Source organism: Dermacentor variabilis, chromosome 7, assembly GCF_050947875.1.
Source record: "Dermacentor variabilis isolate Ectoservices chromosome 7, ASM5094787v1, whole genome shotgun sequence".
Classification (NCBI taxonomy): domain Eukaryota; kingdom Metazoa; phylum Arthropoda; class Arachnida; order Ixodida; family Ixodidae; genus Dermacentor; species Dermacentor variabilis.
In genome coordinates, this window is record NC_134574.1 from 174,040,712 (window position 1) to 174,063,205 (window position 22,494).

The following is a 22,494-nucleotide window of genomic DNA, read 5'->3' on the forward strand; positions in this document are numbered from 1 at the left end:
TTGCAGGAAGTGTACGGCAGAACTCGCCGTTTTTGTTTGTTTTTGTACCATCAAGATTTAACTGCTTTCGGGTCTTAAATGATGGAATCACCCGGTACAGCTCCTCGTTTTCTGGCGCCAGCCGTGGCTTCTTTTTGGTGGCAACAAATGTAGTTCTCAAAAACCTTACGAAGAGAATGTGGGATCAAATACCTCTTTGGAAGCAGTCTGACGACATTATGTGCTATTTAGTGCATGCACTCCCAGATTGCTACACGAGTAGACGGTAGCATGTGCCGAAGCTCTCTCAGCGCTCACGCTTTCTGCTTAGCTGCTGCCAAACCCTTGTTTCAAAAATCAACTCTCGGACAAGCAAACATAACGGTGACAGAACAATTTCCCATGCATTGAATTTCAACTGGCATGCCCTCTCATATCAGTGCAGCAGACTGCGTGCAAGCGCATTGAACAGCAACAGCTGCGAACGGCACATGCCTATAAAATGGGCTGGTTGCCCACAGCAATAAGTGCTTCAGGGTTCCCGCTAACAAAAGTTTTGATTGTACTTGAAACAACACAAATACAGTCGAAAACTCAACCACACAACAGCTGCAAGTACAGCCATGGTCCGCATTTGCATGAGCAATGGCACAACGGTGGTCCTACTCTGGCGGCGAAAAGCTGTACTAGGGCCGATGGCCAGTTCCCTTTGTTCTCCTCTCCTTTTCCCAGGCACATTATTTCGGTATGTGTGGATTGCGACCAGTCATACTACACCATAGGCTGCCCCAGCCAAAATGTCATCCGCTCTATACTACGACACGTGCGCACGCGCTGTCGGCTGCTCTTTTTGAAGCATGCGCAGGATGATCCCCAACCCGTGCGCCACATTAAACGGTTGTCTGCGCCCATCACCGATGCCGCATGGGCACCCTTTTTCTCCCCACCGTGCATTGTGAGTTGGCGCAGCGAATTCGCACATGGAACAAGAGCCATGTCAACATCAGGCACGTCGAACTATAGATGTTCTTGCCAATGTGACGTAGCGTGTGCGCGCCCGCGCTACATCATCAGACTATATACACACCTAACCCCAGCAATTTTTTTCTCCGACTTTTATTTGTTCAAATACTGTATAATTTGAATTTCCATAGCATACCTGCGGAATTCAAATTAACAAGCTTTTACTGTATTCAATTTGATACACGGTGTTTTTTTTCTTAATTTGGTTAAATATTTTATTTGAAATCTACTATTCAGACATATGCTTGCCACTACCGTGCTTATGTGCATAATGACCACACTTTTTTGTCAAAAAGATTGACGCAAATTCAGGGAAGCAATCATTACGGGGATAAAATTTTTCACAAGAAAACAATTTTTTTTTCATCCCGCATTTGCCGAGGAATGACAACAGGTCAACAAACAGGCGGCTGCCACTATAACAGTGCAGGAGACGAAAACAATATGGCGGCCAGTGAAGCAAGCCAAACGCAATTATTTTTTCTTTTCGTGAGTACATTACGTGCATTGAAACAGTTTCTTCCGTATTAGTAATGAATAATATCATTAATATCGGCAAGTTTGCGGCAATAACGTAGCCATGTCCACTTTGAGTGGACAGAAACAGAGATGGGCGTGCTTAGCTGCCACTGACATAGAAACACTTGGTGGGCAAGCTAGGAGAACTGCTAATACGGCACGTTTCCGGTAATGGTGGGCGAATATTTTAGCTGTGTTACAAGCATCGGCGCATGAATAGGGTACATTCCTAATGTATCAGTGTAAATGTGGCTACTATCGTTGCCGCTCACAATTTGTTGCATCCCACAAGTGCAGACGAGAGGAAACGAAAGACGCCTTTTTTGTCGTTGTTGTTGTTGTTGTTGACCACAACCATTACAAAGTCTACAAATAATAAAGCCAAGGCGAGCTTGGTTGTAGCTTTTTCTTTTTTTTTTATGGAAGTGCGGAAAGTGGTGAAAGGAATGAAATGAGGCATCTGCTTAAGAATCTGTTCGGTGCATGCAGACCACTTGGTATGTCTTGATGAGTCGTTCGCACAGCATTCGACGAATGGTAAGTGCAATCATCATTAGCTAGACTTGGCACACGACACATCGCTGTTGCAAGTTCGGAGTGCGACCATTACGTCGGAAAGAAAAAAAATCGAATTTTGACGACAAAATTCAGGGGTGCGAGGTAAAATGTTCATATGGGTGGCTCATCAGTGATCGTTCCATAGATAACGCATGCGGGTTAGACTTACGGCTGTTGAAGGGACGTGAAGTTCTTAGCCACATATCCAACACAATCTGCTTGCCTATCAGTGGCTAATCAGCTCTATCTTTGCACATGCTTTGCACTTTACGAATTACGTGCTGCTTTTGTCACCATTCCCTCTGTCTACGTCTTGTTGTCATTTCAATCGGTCTTGTCGACCTGGCCGAACCTTGAACCGACAGAGGCGGCTCCGGCTAACACGGTGCCACTCTGCAAAGTGTGGCGCTTGGGTGCTGTATGTGATCCTTGCACCAGGCCTACATCGGAGAGTGCTCGTAGTGACCAAGCTTGCTACTGCTTCACCCAGAGCGACCTGTCTGTGGTGTGCTCAGCGCTCCTGTTGTATGGAACACGACGTGAAATGCTCACTTGAGAAGCATCAAGCACGAGGGGCTCCACGGCGTACACGTCACTGCATGGTTCTCTACACTGAATAAATTGAATATTAGAGAAATCAAATAGTACATATTCAATTTACAAATCGAATTATTCAAATGCTCACTATTCCATTCAGTGATATTTGAGCATTCGCATATCTATAATTAACAGCCCTTAAAGTGCACTTTAGAAGAGGACATTGGGACCTGGTGGTCAATTGAAACGGCACAAATGTCAGAACTGCATGCACATGCCAATTTCGCGTTGTCACTCTATGCCTGTGCACCCAGTTAGGGGGGCTGGTTCTTAATCTTCGAGTGAGTGGCACTGCTTCTATAGAATTTCAGAATCAAAAACTTAGAAATGGCACAAATCCGTAGCCTGCATCGGAGCTGTGGGAACGCGAAGCTTTCGAGGCATTTGTGCGGACGCTGTTTCCCGATGCAGATGCCCGATGTTCGCTGCATAGCGCCAGGCATTTCTGGTGGGCTCATCTCTCTACCACGTGGATTAATGTATAGCGTAGACTTCTGCTGATTTGACTCCAGTTAATTCGATTCCGACCGAAGGTCTCTGCCGGTGCCCATGCATTTCTATGGGAGCACACTTTCGTTATTTCAATCCTAAAATTGGCAGTTGCTGGATAATTCAAAATTGACAAATCAGAATGCACACGCCTGACCCCTATGGCGACCCTAATTGCGGCCGCTTTAGTAACAGAAAGTCTCAGCGGAACTTAGGAGATAGTGAACACATGTCAAAGCTCCTGTCGAAAATGCCTATTTTCGATCTTCCCCAAGAAGATTTTCAAGCAATAACGGTCCCTCAAAATGTCCAATTACAGGATTTACCCAATTATAACACATTTTCTATTTCTGTTCAGAGAGAACTGGGCCAATAACTGCCTGCGTGGTGCAATCAGATACAAAACCAAAACCATGTTTGCGACATTTGTATGCATTACAGCACAATATGGCTGTATGGTGGCAAAGCTCACTTTTAAAATTTATGGCAGAACTAGTTTTAAGATGACTGCTGACAGTAATGTGAATGGAAATCGCGCAATGCAGCAAGAGACCATATTACTGAAGTCACATTTATTCAGCATGTGTGGCGGTATTTCTGAGACTATCGTTCCTTCAGCTACATGCCACATAGTACCATATTGTCCCACATCGCTATGGCACTTGCGTGCTAAGGTCACCCATAAGCATGGAGACATGACAACAACTGTGTGGCACCGATGCAGTTACAATGCAATGACGGAGAAGGAATGACATCAATCGAACGACAAAGGCATGTAAAGACAGTGGCATGACGACAATGAAATACTGTAAAAACCCTTGTATAATACGAGGTTTTTTTCCTATTATTAGCGTCCCAAATTTTTGCCTCGTACTAGTATGTGCAGATCCAAACGAAAATTTCAAACAGAAATTTGGGCTAGAAGTTTTGGTTTCGTTATTGCTGTGTGGCAATGGCTTGGCTTCGTTATTGCTGCATGACTACAGCATCATTTCTTTATTGTTGCGTGCGCACCTTGGCACCACAAGTGCAAACCACATTTAGCGAAGTGCATCTTTTTTATTCTGCATTGAAAGACCAATACAGTAAAACCTTGTTAAACGGTACCCGCTTTAACAGTAGTTTCGGTTTAAAAGTAGTAAAGTCAATTTGCCGACTCAGCGGCCATTGAACATAATGTATTTTGTATCCGCATAAACCGTACCAGTTTATTGCGTACGCATCGGTTAAAATGTAGCGTTTCCACTTTTTCGTCGCGCAAACGCGACGGTGCGTCGTCTCCATCAGGCGGCCCAGCAGAACAACGAGCCTCAGAGATCGGTACAACGCCCTCCAAGCACCCTGTGCGTTTGCATGTGAAGCCGCATCAACATCAACATCATTTCGACACCGTGCCAGAGAGCGTTGTGGCGTCATTACAGTATTCTAGGCACTGTAGCCTGTGCTGTAGCGTCATACAAGCGAGGACTCGCGTCATGCCGAAGCTTGGATAAAAAAGACGCCGGGTGCTCCGCACAGAAGAAGAATTAGACATTGTCCGTGCTATCGAATGTGACAGGAACTCGGCACTGGCCCGCGACATGGATCCGTGAAGAGATGTCGGCTACGAGGTTCGACTTTTTGCCATAGTTTCCTCTGTTGTTGCCGAAGTGCCGACTAGCTACAGTGATGAGGACGACACAGAAAGCAACAGCACGGGCGATTCAGGCCTGACAGTGGCATAAGCTGCGCGCTACGTCAGCCTCATGAATGCAATCGTCGCAACGAGAACAGGGGCGCAATAACGTAACTATTCCAAACCAAAAGTTTTCCGAACTCCGGCACCCGGCAATGAAGAAGGCACCCCGGGACTTATGCAGCACTACTGCGCACGTGCACGGAGAATACGTAACACCAACGAGGAATCTGCCGTGCGAGTATTTGCCAAAAGGAGCGGGCTGGCTGAGAAGCTGGCACGCAGCTTCAGTAAGTTTGAGGCCGCTGTCGTCGTGCTAGGCCGCCGCGGCATCAAACGAAAATAACACTTATGTTGTGCAAAGTGAATAAATACTGTATGTTTTTTCCCCTTTCATCGCACTCTCTCTGAGTTCCGTTTTCGAAAGGTAAGTGGGCGAACTCATGCTATTTCGGTTTAGCAGTACTATTGTTTAGTACGTACTTTTTCCAAGCTCCGGCCGACTATGGTTTAACGAGGTTTCACTGTATGTCTGGACCACAAAAATCATACTCGGCTGCTTTCAAGTGAAAGGTTATTTTAGCCGCACAAGACATCAGCAACAGTGCGGCCGGAAGGCAGTTTGGCGTCAACGTAGTCGACAGAAGAAAGCCCTTTTCGCGTGCAGCGGAACGCGAAGAAGCTTTCGCGGCCTGAAGAGTGGGGCACTCCCGGAAATCGAACTCGCACTTGCCGGAGTTGGTGTGCGAGCCACGCATCTAGCTGTGAACGTGGAGCTTATGTAGGCAAAAGCTAAGGAGCTTGCAAGAGAAAAAGGCCTACCGAGCTCCGCCTTCAAAGCGAGTAAGCACTAGATTTAGCGCTACATGTGCCGTGCTGGATTTTCCTTACTCCGCCGAACTTCGATTTCACAAAAGCTGCCTGAATAATTAGAAGAGCTGCCTGTGGGTTTCCAGTGTCATATTATTTCGCTGCACGAGTAAGTCCAAAAACTTCCAGCTAGGGCAAATCGGCAATGCTGACCAAATGCCGGTTTATCTGAACACATGCCATCGCCCCTCACCGTGCATGAAAATTGCTCTAAACAAGTTTATGTCCGGTCCCTGGCGTGTTATCATGCACGGCAGACGGACGCAAGCTCCCGCCCTATGTTGTCTTCAAGCGGAAGAGAGTGCCTAAAGGTGAGGAGCTGCCAAAAAATGTGGTCATGAGATGCCATGAGAAAGGCTGTATGAACGAGAATCTTGTGCTCGATTTGATAAAGTCCGTCTTGTGTAGGTGGCCTGGCGCACTGTTGTCGTTCCCGTCCATCCTCATGCTGGACGCATTTCGTTGTCATTTGGGTGACTCAGTGAAGAAGCTGTTGCGCGAATCCGGCACTGAACTCATCGTTATCCCAGGTGGGATGACGTCTCAGCTGCAGCCTTTAGATGTTTGCATGAACAAGCCATTCAAGGACGCAGTCAAGTGGTGTTACGCAGATTGGATGCGCTCAGGTGAGCCTGCAGTGACGCCGACCAGGCAGCTGAAACTGGCTTCGCCAGCCACGCTATACAAGTGGATTGTGGACGCATGGGCCAGCATACCAGAGGACCTTGTACGTCGCGAATTCAAGAAGTGCTGCATCTCGAACGCACTCGATGGCACAGAGGATGAGTACCTCTGGGAAAATATGTCCAACTAGGAACTATCTGAAGAGAGCGCAGCTGAGGAAGACAGTGATTGAAGTGCGGAGTGCAATTTATATACCGTATTTACCCGCGTATAACCCGCCCCTGCGTATAACCCGCACCCCTAACTTTGAACTCGGCGGAAAAAAAAAAAAAGAACTCGCGTATAACCCGCACGTTTACCTGAAAAAAAAAAAAAATGAGCGCTAGAAAGATGCAACTCACACTCAGTGATCATTTCGTTTTCAGAACATTTATTCAAACGACCGCCACCACGTCACTGCTTATCCGATTCTTAATCGTCGCCGCTCTCACTACTGCCATCCGAGGCTTCAGCGCCACTCTCAAAGACGTAGTCATCCTCGGAACCATCCAGACTATTACTGATCGCACATTTTTTAAAGCTTTTGCGCACCAAATCGGCCGGTATCGCTTTCCACGCATCCACGATCCACTGGCACAGCAATGGAATATCAGGCCTTCGCACGCGTCCCGTCGGTGTGAGGGCGTACATGCCGTCGGCCATCCACTGGGCATACAGCCGCTTCACGTGTGCCTTGAACGGCTTGTTCAGGCACACGTCGAGTGGCTGTAGCATGGACGTCATGCCGCCAGGTATTATGACGAGGTCGGTGCTGGTCTCGGCAAGGCGAGCCTTCACCGCATCAGTGCAGTGGCCTCTGAAGGAATCTAGTACGAGCATCGACCGGCGTGCCAGCAAGGCACCTGGTCTTCGCTCCCAGATTACTCGAAGCCAGTCACCGACTAGGCCACTGTTCATCCACGAATTTTCTTCCGCACGCACAACGATTCCTGGGGGCAGTGGAATGCTAGGTAGCGTCTTGCGTTTGAAAATCACATACGGGCGCAGTTTCGTGCCGTCAGCCAAAGCGCATAGCATGACTGTGCAGCGCAGCTTGGCATTTCCGCCGGTCAGCACGCCGACTGATTTGGAGCCCTTTTTTTCCATGGTCGTGTCCATCGGCATCTCAAAGTACACAGGTGTTTGATCAGCATTTCCCACCTGAGACAGCAAATAGCTGTGCTCCTTCCGAAGTGCGATCACATATCGTTGAAAGTTGAAAGTTCAACAACTTTTCCTCGTAGGCTTCAGGAAGCCGCTGGCACATGGTTGTTCGCTGCCGCATAGAAAATCTATGTCTTCGCATGAAGCGCTGAAGCCATCCACGGCTTGCACGAAACTCACGTGGAATGTTCAATTCCCGGGCCAACTTCAGGGCTTCCATTTGCGCCATCTCAGTCGAAACAGCGTGGCCACGACTTCTCTGCTCCTCAATGAACTTCGCAAGCTGCGTCTCGAGGTGGGGGTACGCGCCAGTCTTCGGACCCCGAAACGCTCGCCTGTTCCGGTTCGTTGCTTCGAGACTCTCTTTTTTATTCCTCCAGTCACGAATGCACGACTCGTCGACGTCATGCTGTCTTGCAGCAGCTCTGTTGCCGATTTCTTCGGCAGCGGCTATAATCTTTAGCTTCTCTTTCGCTGTGAAACACTGCCGTCGAGTCGCACTCATGATGCCAAAACAAAGCAGGCAAACAGTGCAAACTGGGGTAAGTACACTAAACAGCGCCTAACGCGAGGCTCAACAATGCTGGCCTTTCGTTGGCCCTTCATCGGCTTGACAAGCGTCGATGACGATGGGGATGGCGGACTACACGGGGAGGCCGCCGCACATTGCGGTGAAGCCGAGCCCCCCCCCCCCCCCTCCCAAGGAAAAAATTCGCAGATAACCCGCACCCCCACTTTTTAAACGCGTTTTTTCACATTTTGGTGCGGGTTATACGCGAATAAATACGGTACATGTTTTCTTCGAGTTTTCCTAACTCGTATTATACGCGGATAAAACTTTCTTTTCCACTTCGCGTCCCAAAAATTTCACCTTGTACTATATGTGGGTTCGTATTATATGCGGGTTCTTACGGTAGATGTTGACTCTTAAATTATGACGATGGTATGACGACGATGGTATGACGACGATGATATGATAAGGGATGCATGATAGCGCCTGTGTGACGACGATGCAGTGACAACATGGCATGACAGCGGCAGCATAATCACGACTGAATAATGATAGCATGATAACGATAGAATGACGTACAAGGAATGATGTCAATGGATCAACAAAGGGGTATAACAACGACGGCATGACGACAATGCGATGACAGTACTGAAGTGATGACGATGGTGAAACGACTTCATGATGACAATCGCATGACAGTGACAGCATGACGAGAGTCCGATGTCGATGTTACAATGATGTCTATGGAACGATCACAATGGCATCCTGACAACAATATGACAACGAATGCATGGCAACGACTGTATGACGACGATAGCATTACAACGGCATGAGGACGATGCGATGAGTGTATGGTTACAATGGCGTGACTATGACTGTATCACAAAACCTGTATGGTGACGATGGCGTGACAATGACAGCACGAAACGAGACGGATGACAATGCTGAAGTGACGATGATGGCATGATATAATCAAAATCAAATGGTGACAGTATGGCTACAACACAATAATGAAGAAAGATTGACATTGACGGAATGACGAAGGTGGTATGACAGCAACGATACAGTAAAATCTCGTTAATTCAACCCTCGTTAGTTAGGAAAATCGGATAATTCGGACTCGTCCTTTGGTCCTGACCCGAGTATGCAGTGTCTAATGAAATGAAACTCTCATTAATTAGGGCCTATTTGGCCGCACATCAGTTAATTCAGACAACTCTCGGAGCTTGGCGAGCAATGGAGCACCGCAAATGTGTGACGCAAAAGAGCAGAAATGGCATTAGCGCATCGCTAGTCCACATCGCCATAGTCAACAGTGGAAATCGCACATGATTGAGAGCAACGCCAGAACACTTCGTGCCTATTTGTACCTTTAAAGCCTTTTTTCTTGTGTTCACTGCCACGCACAGCACCATGTTGGCCACATGTCTTCATGACTGCGTAGCTGCCACACGTGATCACGTCGATTGCGGTCACAGTTTCGTCTGCGGCGGCTGCAGCAAACTGTAGTCTTGCTTTGACTCGGTGCGTACTTCGGCCACGTGCCTTTACGACAGCATAGTCACCATCCACGATCGTGTCGATAGCGACCGCAGTTTTGTCGGCAATTGAAACAAACGGTAGCTTCGCTTTGACTTAATGCGTGCGTCGGCCATGCACCTTCAGTACTGCAAGGTCACATCAAGAGCGGCCGCAGCTTCGTTTGCAGCGGTTGCAGCAAGGAGTAGCTTAGTTTTGACAAGGTTTCGAGGATAAGGAGCACCAGCTACACCGTGATGGACAGCAGCCAGCTCACTGATGTGCACGCGGTAGTAAAATGCCTGTCTCAGATGAGGACATGCACCGTGGCCGTAATGTGACGGAAGTCGCGAGGCCTTCGCCACTGCGAGCGCTAATCAGCCACGAGTTGATGAGAAATACAGCTTCCACACTGCCTTTGTGCAAAATAGAAACATGAGTGGCCCATTCATTCAGTAAATAAAAGCGTGTTGACATAGTAAGCATTTCTTTATCGTTTTCTTGATACCCTAGATAATTCGACATTCGTTTAAATCGAACACTTTCAGTCCCGTGAAAGCCGAATTAATGAGGTTTTACTGTATGACTACAATGACAAAACAACGTGAGGATGACGACGACCGTGTGATGACGATGGCGTGACGACTGAAGCATGACGAGAATCAGATGACTAAGCTGGAATGACGATGATGCAACGACCACGACTAACTACATCACCACCCCGAACACATACATAGTAGCCAAAGTTAGACAACTAGGGCCACTGGGTCAGAATACAAGGCTAGTTAAAGCAATGTCAACAGCTCTTAATGTAAACTAGGCTCCCTTGCAGTGTCATTAAAAAGGTGCACAAACTGGGTGACAAAATAGCTCAAACTGCTACAAAAACATCAGAAACAGCTCTTAATGGCTGCCAGCAGTTATAAGACGTTTCGGCACTGGTACGTGATGGGAGATGACATGCACTATGTTCCATGACAATGGCCCATTTCCATTCTTAATATGCTTCACTGTTGCATAGCGACGAAGTTGATTTAAAGGAACTGACCATTATGCAACGCATATTAGGCCTTTGCCCAATGCACACTCTTTAACGCATCTCTTGAACTCAACCACACTTAGTTAAGCCTACACTACCTACACACAAATGGCCTAAATGTAAATTTCATTTTGGCTAGGTACCTAGCGCATAAAGGCAATTACCATGCGGCCATGCAGCATGACAAATTTTTTTTTTCATGCTAGGGCTGGGGCAGTTTTGGGGGAGGTTTATGGCTGTGTCCTTAAGATCGAAAGAATTGGTCGGAATCCAGAAGCATCGTGGATAAATTCGCAGGTATGGGACAGAGGCACAAGCTTTAATGATATGTCGGAGATCAGGAGGTACGAGTATTTAGGTTGGCAGGTATGAGTATATATAAAGAAAGCTTTGTTTTGAAGCTTTTGGGTTTTGCAAGTATACTGTGATGCATCCACTTGTATTTAAGATGTAAAATTTTGCACACAGGCTGGTTTATATCTACACTAGACATTTTATGTGGTGAAACCATTTTATACTTGACCTGGTATCTATGACATGATTCACGCTACCCTCATGCAAACACTGATGCGGTGCTCACGTTGGATAACTTGTGCAAAACTCTGTGTATACAGAAAAGCCACTGCTGTTGGCCACAAAGCACCGAGCGATGGACACCGGGTCAAAGCCACACTTTTCGAGCTGCTCCAGGAACCCACTGCAGGAAATAGAAGAGAAATTCTCAAATGTTTTACCTGCTGGCCTAGTACAGTTGCCACCTGTATAATTCGACAGTGAAAATTAAAAAAGAAATTTTTTAATGCACAAGCATTCTTTGGCAAGTACTCTAGCAAAATCCATCAGTAACACAAAAAGTGTAACACCTTTTTTTATCTGCAAAATAAATGCATAGCAAAGTGAAGACATTTAATCATTATAATAGTATAAATAAAGAGAATTGATTTAGAATCAATAAGAAAGGAATGCAAAATGACAAAAATAACAACAAGAGAGGAAAAAAAGCTGTTCTCTTTATGCCCCCTTGAAAGCTTACTTTCTCGCATTACTGGTCTGCGTGGAAGGAAGCCCACTTAGGGATTTCAGAGTATAAAAAAAATCATAGAATAGCTGATTGGTAGATGTGACTATGGTGTAATAGTAGATTATTGGTAGCCTTAAGAGAAAGAGAAAAAATGCGACATCACCCCGCTCATGTCTTAACATGAAAACGAAATTAAACAAAATAAATAAGAAGGAAATACTGTGTACTCGAACTAGCACAGAAGAGAAAGAAAGATGACTGAGATGAAATCTAGGTAGTTCGATTCACGCACACACACAAAAAAATGTACGGCACGCATCAATAAAAGAAGATTGTAATCATGTGATCGTATGGAACGTAATTGTGTTCCGAACATTATGATATCGTCTAAGTAGGACAGACATGATAAGCAACAAAAATGCTACAGAAATTCTCAGAACTATCTAATAATGTGTCAGCATTTTTTGGCACCGAAAAAGCAATGGGTAGACATGCATAAGCTAGGAAGAGTAAGTAAGCACAAGCAAAGTAACAGGAGCCAAAGAATGCTTATGCATTAGTAGACAATTCTCAGAATTTCTATAGCATTTATTTCAATCGACTGATTTTACAGGCCAAAATCGCAATCTGATTATGAGGCCTCTGTAGCGAAGGACTCCAAATTAATTTTCACCACCTGGCGTTTTTTAACATGCACCTAACCATAAGTATATGAGCCTTTTTGCATTTCATTGGTAATTTGGACATGCACGATTATTTGAATAGCTTTGCAGTGCCACAATGTGTCTCATAGATTACAAAAATTTTGGATGTATTTCAGCATGCCATCCAACAATTGGGACTCCACCTGCATGACCGCTTCGCCACCAAGTCAAGCTGAAAGAGCAACTTTCTTGTTTTGATACATCATAGGCACCACCTTAAAAAGTAACAAAGCCTAGTCAATCCAGTAGACATCAACCATGCCAAAACCACGGAATAGGCCAAGCTAAGCCATTAAGTTGTAAAGGCTAGTAACGGCTACATTCGCAGTTTGTCATTTGCATTCCACATGTCCACAGTTTGTTCTTTTGCATGTGAAATAGTAACACGGTTCTGACTGACATATGTTACTGCTACGACAAATTTTTGTCGCTCAGAAGTAGCTTCAAATGATGCCTACTCAACTTATCATGTCTGTGCCAGGAGGGGAGTAATTAAGTGAATAATGACTGTTGCGATGAAAGCAGTCAACCACTGTTTGACAAAGGATGGAGACTTGATATGTACACTGACCATACTTTCATTTGTCCGTTAGTGAAATAAAGTCCCTTAATTTATGCCAAATCCAATATTTAAGACTCCCGATCATTCAGAATTTTGAGCGGCCTCTTCAGAGTCCGAATTATTGGTAGCAAGCTGTACCACATGCCAAGTGCTCCCTGGTGGTGAACAATGCACTCAATTCTCGAAGACTTTATTCCCCAAAAATGCTTCCAAGAACTTTTGCCAGCATGAGATCTGTGAGGTTGTCGATTCACTTTTGTCAGTGCAAAATGACAATGCTAGTAATAACTAAATATTGTGTGACCTCACTAAATCTCCATGGAAAGACAATGCACCGGAAAGCACTGCACGTACACAGAGGGCGAACAAGCAATGCCTGAAGTGAGGCGCATGAGACAGCACTGCGTCCACTCTCGCCTATGTCCTCGTCTGTTTGCACCATACGCATACTTGCAATGAGGACCACAAAGTGATGTTTAGTATGAAGACAGTGAAGAGATGGAGACCAACGGCATAAATACCCATGGCATGAATGAGACTTGTTGCTCAGGCTGGGACTTGGAGCAGTCTACAAATGTTACTGCAACCTCTCATCAAGTAATTTGCCTTACAAATGGCAAATGTGTGGGGTGCCTTTGAAACAACCATTCTGAAGCTGTGGTTTCACATTATGATGTCAACAATGAATTACTATTTAAGGGACACCTAAGGAGATACACTAAACCAGTCTAGTATCCTTTCAAAATTGTATTAATGTTGATTTCGTGGTAATAGGTTATTAGATAAACAAATGAAGACCAAAATCCCATTCTTTCTTTTTTTTTTCGCTACAAAACCCCACAGTCGGCAAATCAGTGGTGTCATGGATTTCAAAGTATTTTTTTGGTATTTGGGCCATTGTGGCCGAGCGAAAGCTCTCTAACTGCCATCTTTAGCTGCTTTAGAATGCCAATTTTGTCCATATTTACCAATAAAACATTAACTTGCTCCAAGCAGACGCCATCAAAATCCACGACATCGCAGCAAGCTAGTGTAGGAACTGCCATGCCAATGTCATCAGCAGCCTTTTATGGCTTACCAAACTTCTCCCAATAGGACTGGCTTCTTTTGATACTGTAGAAAGAAAATTTACTAGAACATTTAGAATAAATTTTTCTTTCTACTGTCCTTTTAAACTGCCTGACAACAAGAAAAAATAGTAATGAAATGCCTTGGCAATGTTAAAATAGATATTAAAAAGCCCAAATCAAGTTACAGAACCTCAGATTATAGAATGATTGGCTTGATTGACGTAAGGAGGGTCACCGGCCTTTCTGCTGCCACATGCTGGTTGGTGTCATAGCACTTTTGTTTACGAACATAAAGGACATCTGCAACAGTTATGGTTGGCTGACCTGTTGAATGCATAGATGCTCTCGATGTTGCCAAAGAGACTCTTCAGCTCTTCTGGCTTTATCTTGCTGTCAGTCAGCTGTGACAATGGTGTCAGATAGCCCTGAAATGAAAAGACCTTGCTTGAACTCTCTGTACTACAAGCAAGTGCTGCCCCGTGGCCTATAGTTAAAATACACATCACCGGGAACCAGTGACAAACCAGTGTCCCTTAAGATTGTGTCAAGTGCTCTGTTTGGTGAATTATTTTCTGTGGATGTCATTTCGCATTTCGCGGGCCACCGTTAGCCATTGTGGCGGTAGAACAGTAAAGATTTCCTGCGGTATAGGTGCAATTCAAGGTCGTCCCATGCATCTAATGCCAGAAAAATGTTTTATAAAGTGCTCATAAAAAAGCCAAATATCAAAGTCACTACACAAAGACAGGTCACTTGTATAATCACCTTTGCAAAAAGCAAAATGAATAACTTGAAAAATCCAGTTGGCCTGACATTGTGTCACACTAACACTGAAAAAACAGGATTCTGAAGACCAATGTTAAGCCTCTGAGAATGTTGTGACTCCTGTTAAAACATGCAAAAGTAGTGTGAACAGGAAATGTTTCTACAAGGCTGCACTGACCTCTACAATGGCTTCAATGTCACGCACATATGTCCTCTCGGTGTCCACAACTTCTAGTAGAACGCGATCCAAGTAGCTTGGCTGGTCAGGGCCACAGCCTACATTGCCTCCTGCAATGCGCCAACCACACATCAAGACAGGCACTTGCATCATTTCATATCCACAGAATTTTATCTTTCAACTAGAAATTTCCATATCTACAAGGATGCCAAAATATATAAAGTGGTCCCATCAGCAGTGACTGCACAGAGACATCCTTATGTTGTTAAAATATAAAAGAAGAACAACAAAAGTTTGTAGTAATTTACAGTCTGACATATGGTCACAGAGGCAAGTATCAACACAGCGTTTGTGTGTTTATGTTGAGTCTCTGAACAACCACGTGTGTCATTTGATCAATGTAACTGTGCCTGTTGTTACGTTTCGCCTACAACGCGCGGTATAGCCGGCGCGGATGCAACGGACGCCGGGGCTTCGTTCAAAGCGGCGGACATTTTGGCCCGTTCGGCGCCGCTGCTACGCCTCCCCGCCAAGCGCGTCCAGGCATGTTCCAATGCCACGTGTCTTCGTGTGCGCGTGTGTGTGTGTGTGCATGTTGGTGCCCATGCTTGTCAAAGCACGGCAGCCGGGGAGAGGAGCTCCCCCAACTGTGAAGCGAGGAGGTCTGACCGGCGCCGGCCCGGCGGATGCGTCACCTACTCGTCTCAATGTGTCCGTGCCGCGCATCACGTGCGCCTCTGACGAGGCGTTCCTTCTTCCCCTCGACTCCGAGAGTATAAGAGCAGCTGCTCCCGGACGCCGAGAGAGGCTCCGATTTCTTCAGTTGAGTTACGTGCTCTCCCGTCTCTCCACTTCGGTCGACCTGACCGCCCGCTCTTATGCGATGATAGAATAAACAAGTTGTTCTGTTAGCAGTCGACTCATGCTTTGCTCGGACCTTCGGATGCTTCCAGTTGTGCCCCAGGCCGCCAGGCCAACGCTACCCTTGGGGCTTGCAACCCATTTGCAACAACGGGTGTCAGCGCTGAGATTACAACACTGTCTGTGTCCTAGTGTAGTGTACATAGCCAAGCCTCATTATAACAATATCACATGCAACCCGAAAATACGTAAAATTATACCTTCTTATATCTGATATTCATTGTAAGCCTGCCGGGTGTTGCAGCGAACACTTTCGATAAATTTTCTCAAATTGCCTGTGGGGCAGAGAGCACAACTCTAGTCCATGAGTTGGTCTACTCGAAGAGGTGGACAATACTTGCACAAAAAGTTGAAATGCATAATCAACTAATTAAAAAAGATTCACTAATTCAGTTTTCAACTAATAACCTTACGGCACATATTGCAAGTTGCAAATTCCAGCGGGTGAGACTACAAGGCATATCCACTTGAAAATAATTATGCGTGTGACACCATTTACGAAACATGTGCCGGCAAACATGCACTGCAGTTCCACCAACTTTCTTAACAAAACGTCACTTTATGCACTGAAGCACACAACTGGAACACCAATGCATTTCTCTGCAAAGTTCGGAAATTAACAGCTCGGAACTGGTGTTATTCTGAGAATTCATTCCAAGTGGATACGCCTTGTGAACTCCCCGGCTAGAATTTGTAAATTGCAATATGTGCCATAAGATAATTAATCAGAAAATTAGTTAGTGAATATTTGCTAATTAGACAATTATGCATTTCAATTTTCTGTGCAGGTAATGTCCACCTCTTCGAGTAGACCAGCCCATGGACTAGAATTGTGATATTTGCAACAGGCAATTTTTAAATATTTTGGTGACTTAAACACCCTGTATATTCACTACTACATGCTGATGTCTGTGAGAAAGCTTTATATTTCCTTCATTATATCGAGGTTAAACTGTATACTGAAGTGCCTTCCAGAATAAAGAACTATAGATTGCACTGATTGCTATGATCTTCTTTACATTAATTTCCTCTCATGCTTTTCTTTATGAGTGAGTCGCCCAACCGCTCACTTTGCTATGTGAAGATCATAGTGAATGGTTTGTCTCTCAATGTGTTTGCATCACACAACAGTAGCTACTATCACAGTGCAACACACCATGGGGATGGCTAAGCAGGCTTCTGTGCATGGCCACAGCACTGCTGTCGGCGAACGCAGTCCGACAGAGTGCTCGGTTCCCACGAAGTGCTGCAGGAACATCATCTTCCAGGCTCTCGACGCTTGCCAGGTAAGACTTCTTTACACCACCTAGTCCTGGAAGGTACAGAACCATTAAAAAAGAAGCCCTAAGACACTTTTCTAACTAATTATAGAATGGCCTCATTTGCTGCATGATGCACCGTAAAAAATAACAAAGGGTTAGGGGAAGAAAGACAAATGCAAGCAAATAGAATGACCTCACTATCAAAGGATGTCATCTTGCAAATCCCCCACTCCAAAAAGTTTTCAAATCCTTCGAGTATAGGCGTAATTAGACCCAGTTGTTGCACCAATGAGCGGCTCTTTCATCTCCACTAAAATGCTGGAAGCTAGACAGGCAAGGAGGCAAGGCTCTGCCCAAAGGTTGAGCGTCTCACTGGCACGAGGGCTTGTCGTAGCATGTATGCTATGCAGCACACCGCTGCTATACCGGAGGTCATGCAGCTATGTGCAACTGTTGTGCGTAGACCGGCAGTGCAAAGACAAAATGCTTTTTCTGTGTTTTTCAGATTGCAGACATACATACTCTTCATTCACTCAGTTTAAAATTAACAATACTAGCATAGCAGTATTACTGAGAAGGTTCTCGCATTCACGAAATCTGGCAATAGCTGTTCGTAGGCTTCGCCCCTTGCAATGACGACGTTGTGAAGACGAAAGCAAGGAATATTTCACTGTTTTCGACACAAGCTTGCTAGTTCCCTGCTGCACGCAATGCAATAATATTTGGCTCACTTATTCAGAGGAGCCTCTTCCACAGATGGGCAATATTTTATTACAATGTTCAAAAAGTGCTTCGGGGCCCTTTTAATAACAGGTCTAGAAAATACTGGCATCATTAAATGGTTTATCTTTTTCCAGAGACTGTTTTTCACCAGCTAACAACTGTTATAAAGTTACCACTTGGTGCAAGATACGCCTTCATGTACAGTAACTTTCTTGAATGTTATCACAGATTCTATAGAGGAAGCATCTTGTCTAAACAGATTGTGTGCGCAACACGAATAGTGGCGTACATTCTGGAATGTATGCAAGCACCAGTGATTACGCTGGAATGTACTATGAATCGTATATAAATAGCTGATGCACTTAACTCGCACATCAGATTTTGACAACTGACTGTGCTCGCAGCTATTGTTGTACTTTGAGTATTGTTTGTTTTGGCGGGCACACTGCTGCCGAGTAAAGAATTAGTTTCATGACTTGCTGTTCGGCCCCTGTCTGCTTCTTCACCGTCACTACAATGTGACAATATCATGACATCCCGATTCATTTCTCAGGTGTTATTGTCTGCAAAATACAAATTTTACACAGTACACCAAAAGGTTGTCCATCTCATGAAAAAGAAAAAGCGAAATTTGGCAGATACATTTGGAAGACTATTGTCAAAGCCAAGCAAGAATTTCCTGCTAACTTCTGCTTAGATGCAGATGACATTTCGTGGTTAGCTCTGCTGGCTAAAGCTATGCTATCAGGTGTTTGTGGGTGCTGTGATGTACAGACATGGTGCACTAGGCAGCTCGTCCACTCCCTTCAGTTATACAATCATATGTGTTGTGGCTAGTGCCTCATTTGCTGCAAAAAGCCCTTTCTTTTGGTAGCATCTTGATGAGGGCTAGTTGGTTCATGTATCGTATCGCGTCTGACACGTGTGCTATGCGTGTCATGTGTGCTACACGTGTGCTATGCTAAGCTAAGGGGGCGTAGTCCCACTTCTCTGTATATCGTCGCATGACCATCTGAGGGGCGTTGCCCCAATACTTGCTCAATAAATCCCGGGCACTCGTGCTCTGGCAACCGCAAGCATGGGACCATGCTGATACAGTTCATATTTATTTTATTTCATGATCCTGCATTCATGTGTCCAAGCTACAGCATAGCATGTAGTGTCCAACAGTCCAACACTCTCTTTCACTAGCCAAAAGAGGTTGCACATGGCCAGTACACCATACAGCAGCTGGAGTGCGTATAATTGCTGTCGGAATAAAAGATGGCAGATGGCGAGGGTTGGAGCAGTAGGCGTTCACATTATGTTCAAACTGTCAGATGTGTCTCTATAAAACATATTTGAGCATACTTGTAATACCCTGAACACAGAATGAAGCCTAGAGAAAGAACACAATGGTTGTGGCAGTATAAGCAATTGCATCCTGCACTCCTGCAACTTAAAGGGACGCGGCTTTCACGTCGCAAAAAATTGCCAAAAAATTGATTTTTTGAAAATCCCATTTTCAGTTTCCATAACCCTTTTTCTATCTGATACCCAAATATCATCACTGTAAACCACTTAGAAGTGCTCTAAAAAATTCGTTTTATCTGCCAAGGTGGCGAAAAATCTCGCGGAAATCAAGAAAGAACAGCGTTTTTCAAGCCAGAAAGAAAGCGTTTTTCGTCTTTTCCTGTGTGTCTTCATTGTGTCCGTGTCAGTGCGCTGCTTCACCAGCAAGGTATGATGATTACTCACCAACTAGCCCAACTTTCCACTTTACTGAGCTTTCTGAATCAACTGCTACAACTACGATGAAGCTCGGCACATAGAGACATCAGTCTTTGAAACCAGGATGTTGTCCTGTACAATGCCAGCAATGTACACTGTTGGGCTAGTCGATGCATAGCTGTCAAGGTGCAACAGGTAAGAAGAAATAAGAACTGGGCAGAAAGAGCACTAAAAAAATAGCTACAACTGATCAACCTTCTAGTACCATAATGGTATTGATGCTTTAGCTGCACAGTTATGATGGATGCAATGGTGCAAAAAAACTAGACATAAAGACACACAAAACATTGTGTGCATCTTTATGCCCTTGGTTTATTTTTGCTCCATCAGATCTATTACAGCTACTACAGTCCAACACCTCTACAGCAATATGACATGTATAACAAAATATTGATTATGTCCTGGCCAAATTCTTATATTTTATAAGTTTTGTTAACACTTATACAATGAATTTGCGTGTACAACGAAGGAATTTAGGCATCCCCGATAACTGGTTAGTTGCTTTACAACGAATGTCATGTCGCAATGCCTCCGCTGCCATCCGCAAACGTCCCCAAGGTACGATGTGCGCTAGCGCTAATGGCAGCGCTAGCGATGCACTTGACTAGAGTGCCAATATCCAAAGTGGTCCTTGCAGCACTGCTCTAGAAGTTGCTCGACTCGTACACTATGAGTAACGCATCTACTGGTATATCGTACAGCTGAGAATTATGCTGCAGTTGATGATGACGTCATGATGTAATAACTGACGACCGACAATGTCTTCAAAGCCATCTAACGCAGAAAGCACACAAATGTCAACGAAGGCAACAGTGAGAAAATCCTGCAAACTAAGAATTTTTGACAGCGAGGGAAGCGATAGCGGCATTCCACAATCTTCAGCTTTATTTTGCTTCGCTATAGATCATACTGGGAATCTCGGTTCAACAATGTTGACTGCAGTGGGTGGAACATTCTGACAGACGAAGTGTGCAAAGTATTTCATTCGTTAAACATGCTAAGCCTGCTCTATTGTGATAGCTATTCAGTGAAATTTTTACAACGAAGTGACCTGTATAACGAAGGATTTAGGAGGTCCCAAGCACTTCTTTATAAGGGCGGGTGACTGTACTACTACAGCCAAACCTGGAGAGCATAATAAATGCAGAGATAACAAGCTATTGAATTCTGGCAAATCTAACATTTGGTTGCCAATGTCTTAATTCACTGAGTATTTTACTGTTATAATGAAACCAAAAATGCTTGATTTGAGACATGGGTTATAGCGAAGCGAATATTTATTTGCTCTGCAGCTCAATGCCTGTATTCTGGTAGCATAAATGTCAAATGCTCAGCAAGAACAACTTGAAACGGAACATTCTAGACAACTGTGCACATTTGGCCAATGGCCTCACTTAACTGGCTTGCAAATGTATGTTCCGATCCTCTGTGTTCCCACCAATCACTTAATTGCATATTAATATTTAAAATGTATCATTGTTAATGTGCCATGTATTGGCACAGCAAGCTGCTGACGAGCCCATCAGAAGCATCACCGGTCCTTCACGTAGACCCAATCGCAATTTATTTGTCACTGATATCAGCGTATGTGCTCACATGGTTTACAATGGCAACATTGTGGCCGTCACCTTTGGGTACTAGCATGTCGAGAAGCTGCATAAACACGAAACGTGACAGCACAACAGACACATCTTGCATCAGGCTTTAGATTGATAACAGTAATAATACGGTGAAAAATGGCTACTGTTAAAAAGCGAAATGGTGTATGTGTGCTGATATAGGGCACCGACGTCATCATGGTCGCCATGCTTTGGGTACTAGCACAGTGAAAAGCAGTGTCCGTGATGTTGCATGCAAGCTACTTACATTAAATACTGCAAATAACAAAGGTACTGTTGTGTCAGAAGTGACTTTGGTTTAACAAGGTTCAACTGTAGTGTTTTCCCAGTCCGTTTGTTCATCATCACAACTTGAGAGCCATAACAGTCATCAGTATGCTGTACACATATAATTCAACTGACAGAACTGACTTCATTTTAAGCACGCACCAGGAGGCAAGAGTGATGACGATGAGGAAGAGGATGAAGAACAGTCTGAGCTAGAACTGAGAGGCCGACGAGCTGCGTGCGGTGGGCGAGTCGACGGTGGACAGGAGGACCCATCAGAGTGCAGCTCAGATGCCAGGCTGTCGTACATAGCAAGGAGGGAGCCGCTAATATCAAGCGATGGGCCTGCCACAGAGAGGAAAAGGAGATAAAGCTGCATCACCCACCAACAGCAAGCGCTATGTGAATCAGAAAACTTTGTAACAGTTGAGATGGGCTAGTTGATTCAGAGATGGATTATGGAACAGATGTGTGCAATACAAGGAGCACCCTCTGTCATTGCAAAATCAATATCTTCTCTTCGCAAGGTGAAAGTTTGGGCATGTTCATACTCCATTCTTGCAGACCAGTGCACAAAAATACAGGGACAAATAAAAGACGGATACAGATAAAGAGTTGTCTATCCTTTCTTTATCCCCGCATTCTTGTGCACAGGTCTGCGAGAATAAAGTATTTAGACAATCTTGTGCTGGTTGCTATTTACAACAACCAGTGCATGAACCACACTTTTTGAAAGCTCGCTACTGCCAATGAATGTTACGCATGTTGAGTTCCAGAAAGAAATGTGCTAAACAAAGGTTTCTAAATATGTGACATTGCCTGAACGACAAGTTATTGCCACAGCACTGCAGCAGACACACCCTAAAATTATGTTTTCGGGGCATTAGTGCAAATTTGCACATTTAACCCTTTAATGCCCAGTGGGAAGTATACTTCCCATCTGCTTTATGTGCAAAACAAGATCGTTAGAATCATTATTTGTCCCTCGGTGGAGACAACTGGTTCAAGCACAATGATGGCAAGTGAA

General features: G+C 44.8%; 1 protein-coding gene across 1 annotated transcript in view; it reads right to left on the bottom strand.

Moving 5' to 3' along the window:
* Nucleotides 1-22,494, bottom strand: part of GEFmeso (Guanine nucleotide exchange factor in mesoderm) — a 204,301-nt gene that overhangs the window by 178,920 nt on the left and 2,887 nt on the right. The window contains exons 2-6 of the mRNA XM_075700746.1: nt 21,630-21,812; nt 16,983-17,138; nt 14,906-15,015; nt 14,287-14,387; nt 11,186-11,302 (exon numbers count right to left, since the gene is read on the bottom strand). Of these exons, the coding sequence (XP_075556861.1) occupies nt 11,186-11,302; nt 14,287-14,387; nt 14,906-15,015; nt 16,983-17,138; nt 21,630-21,812 (667 nt within the window). The remainder of the gene's footprint in view (nt 1-11,185; nt 11,303-14,286; nt 14,388-14,905; nt 15,016-16,982; nt 17,139-21,629; nt 21,813-22,494) is intronic.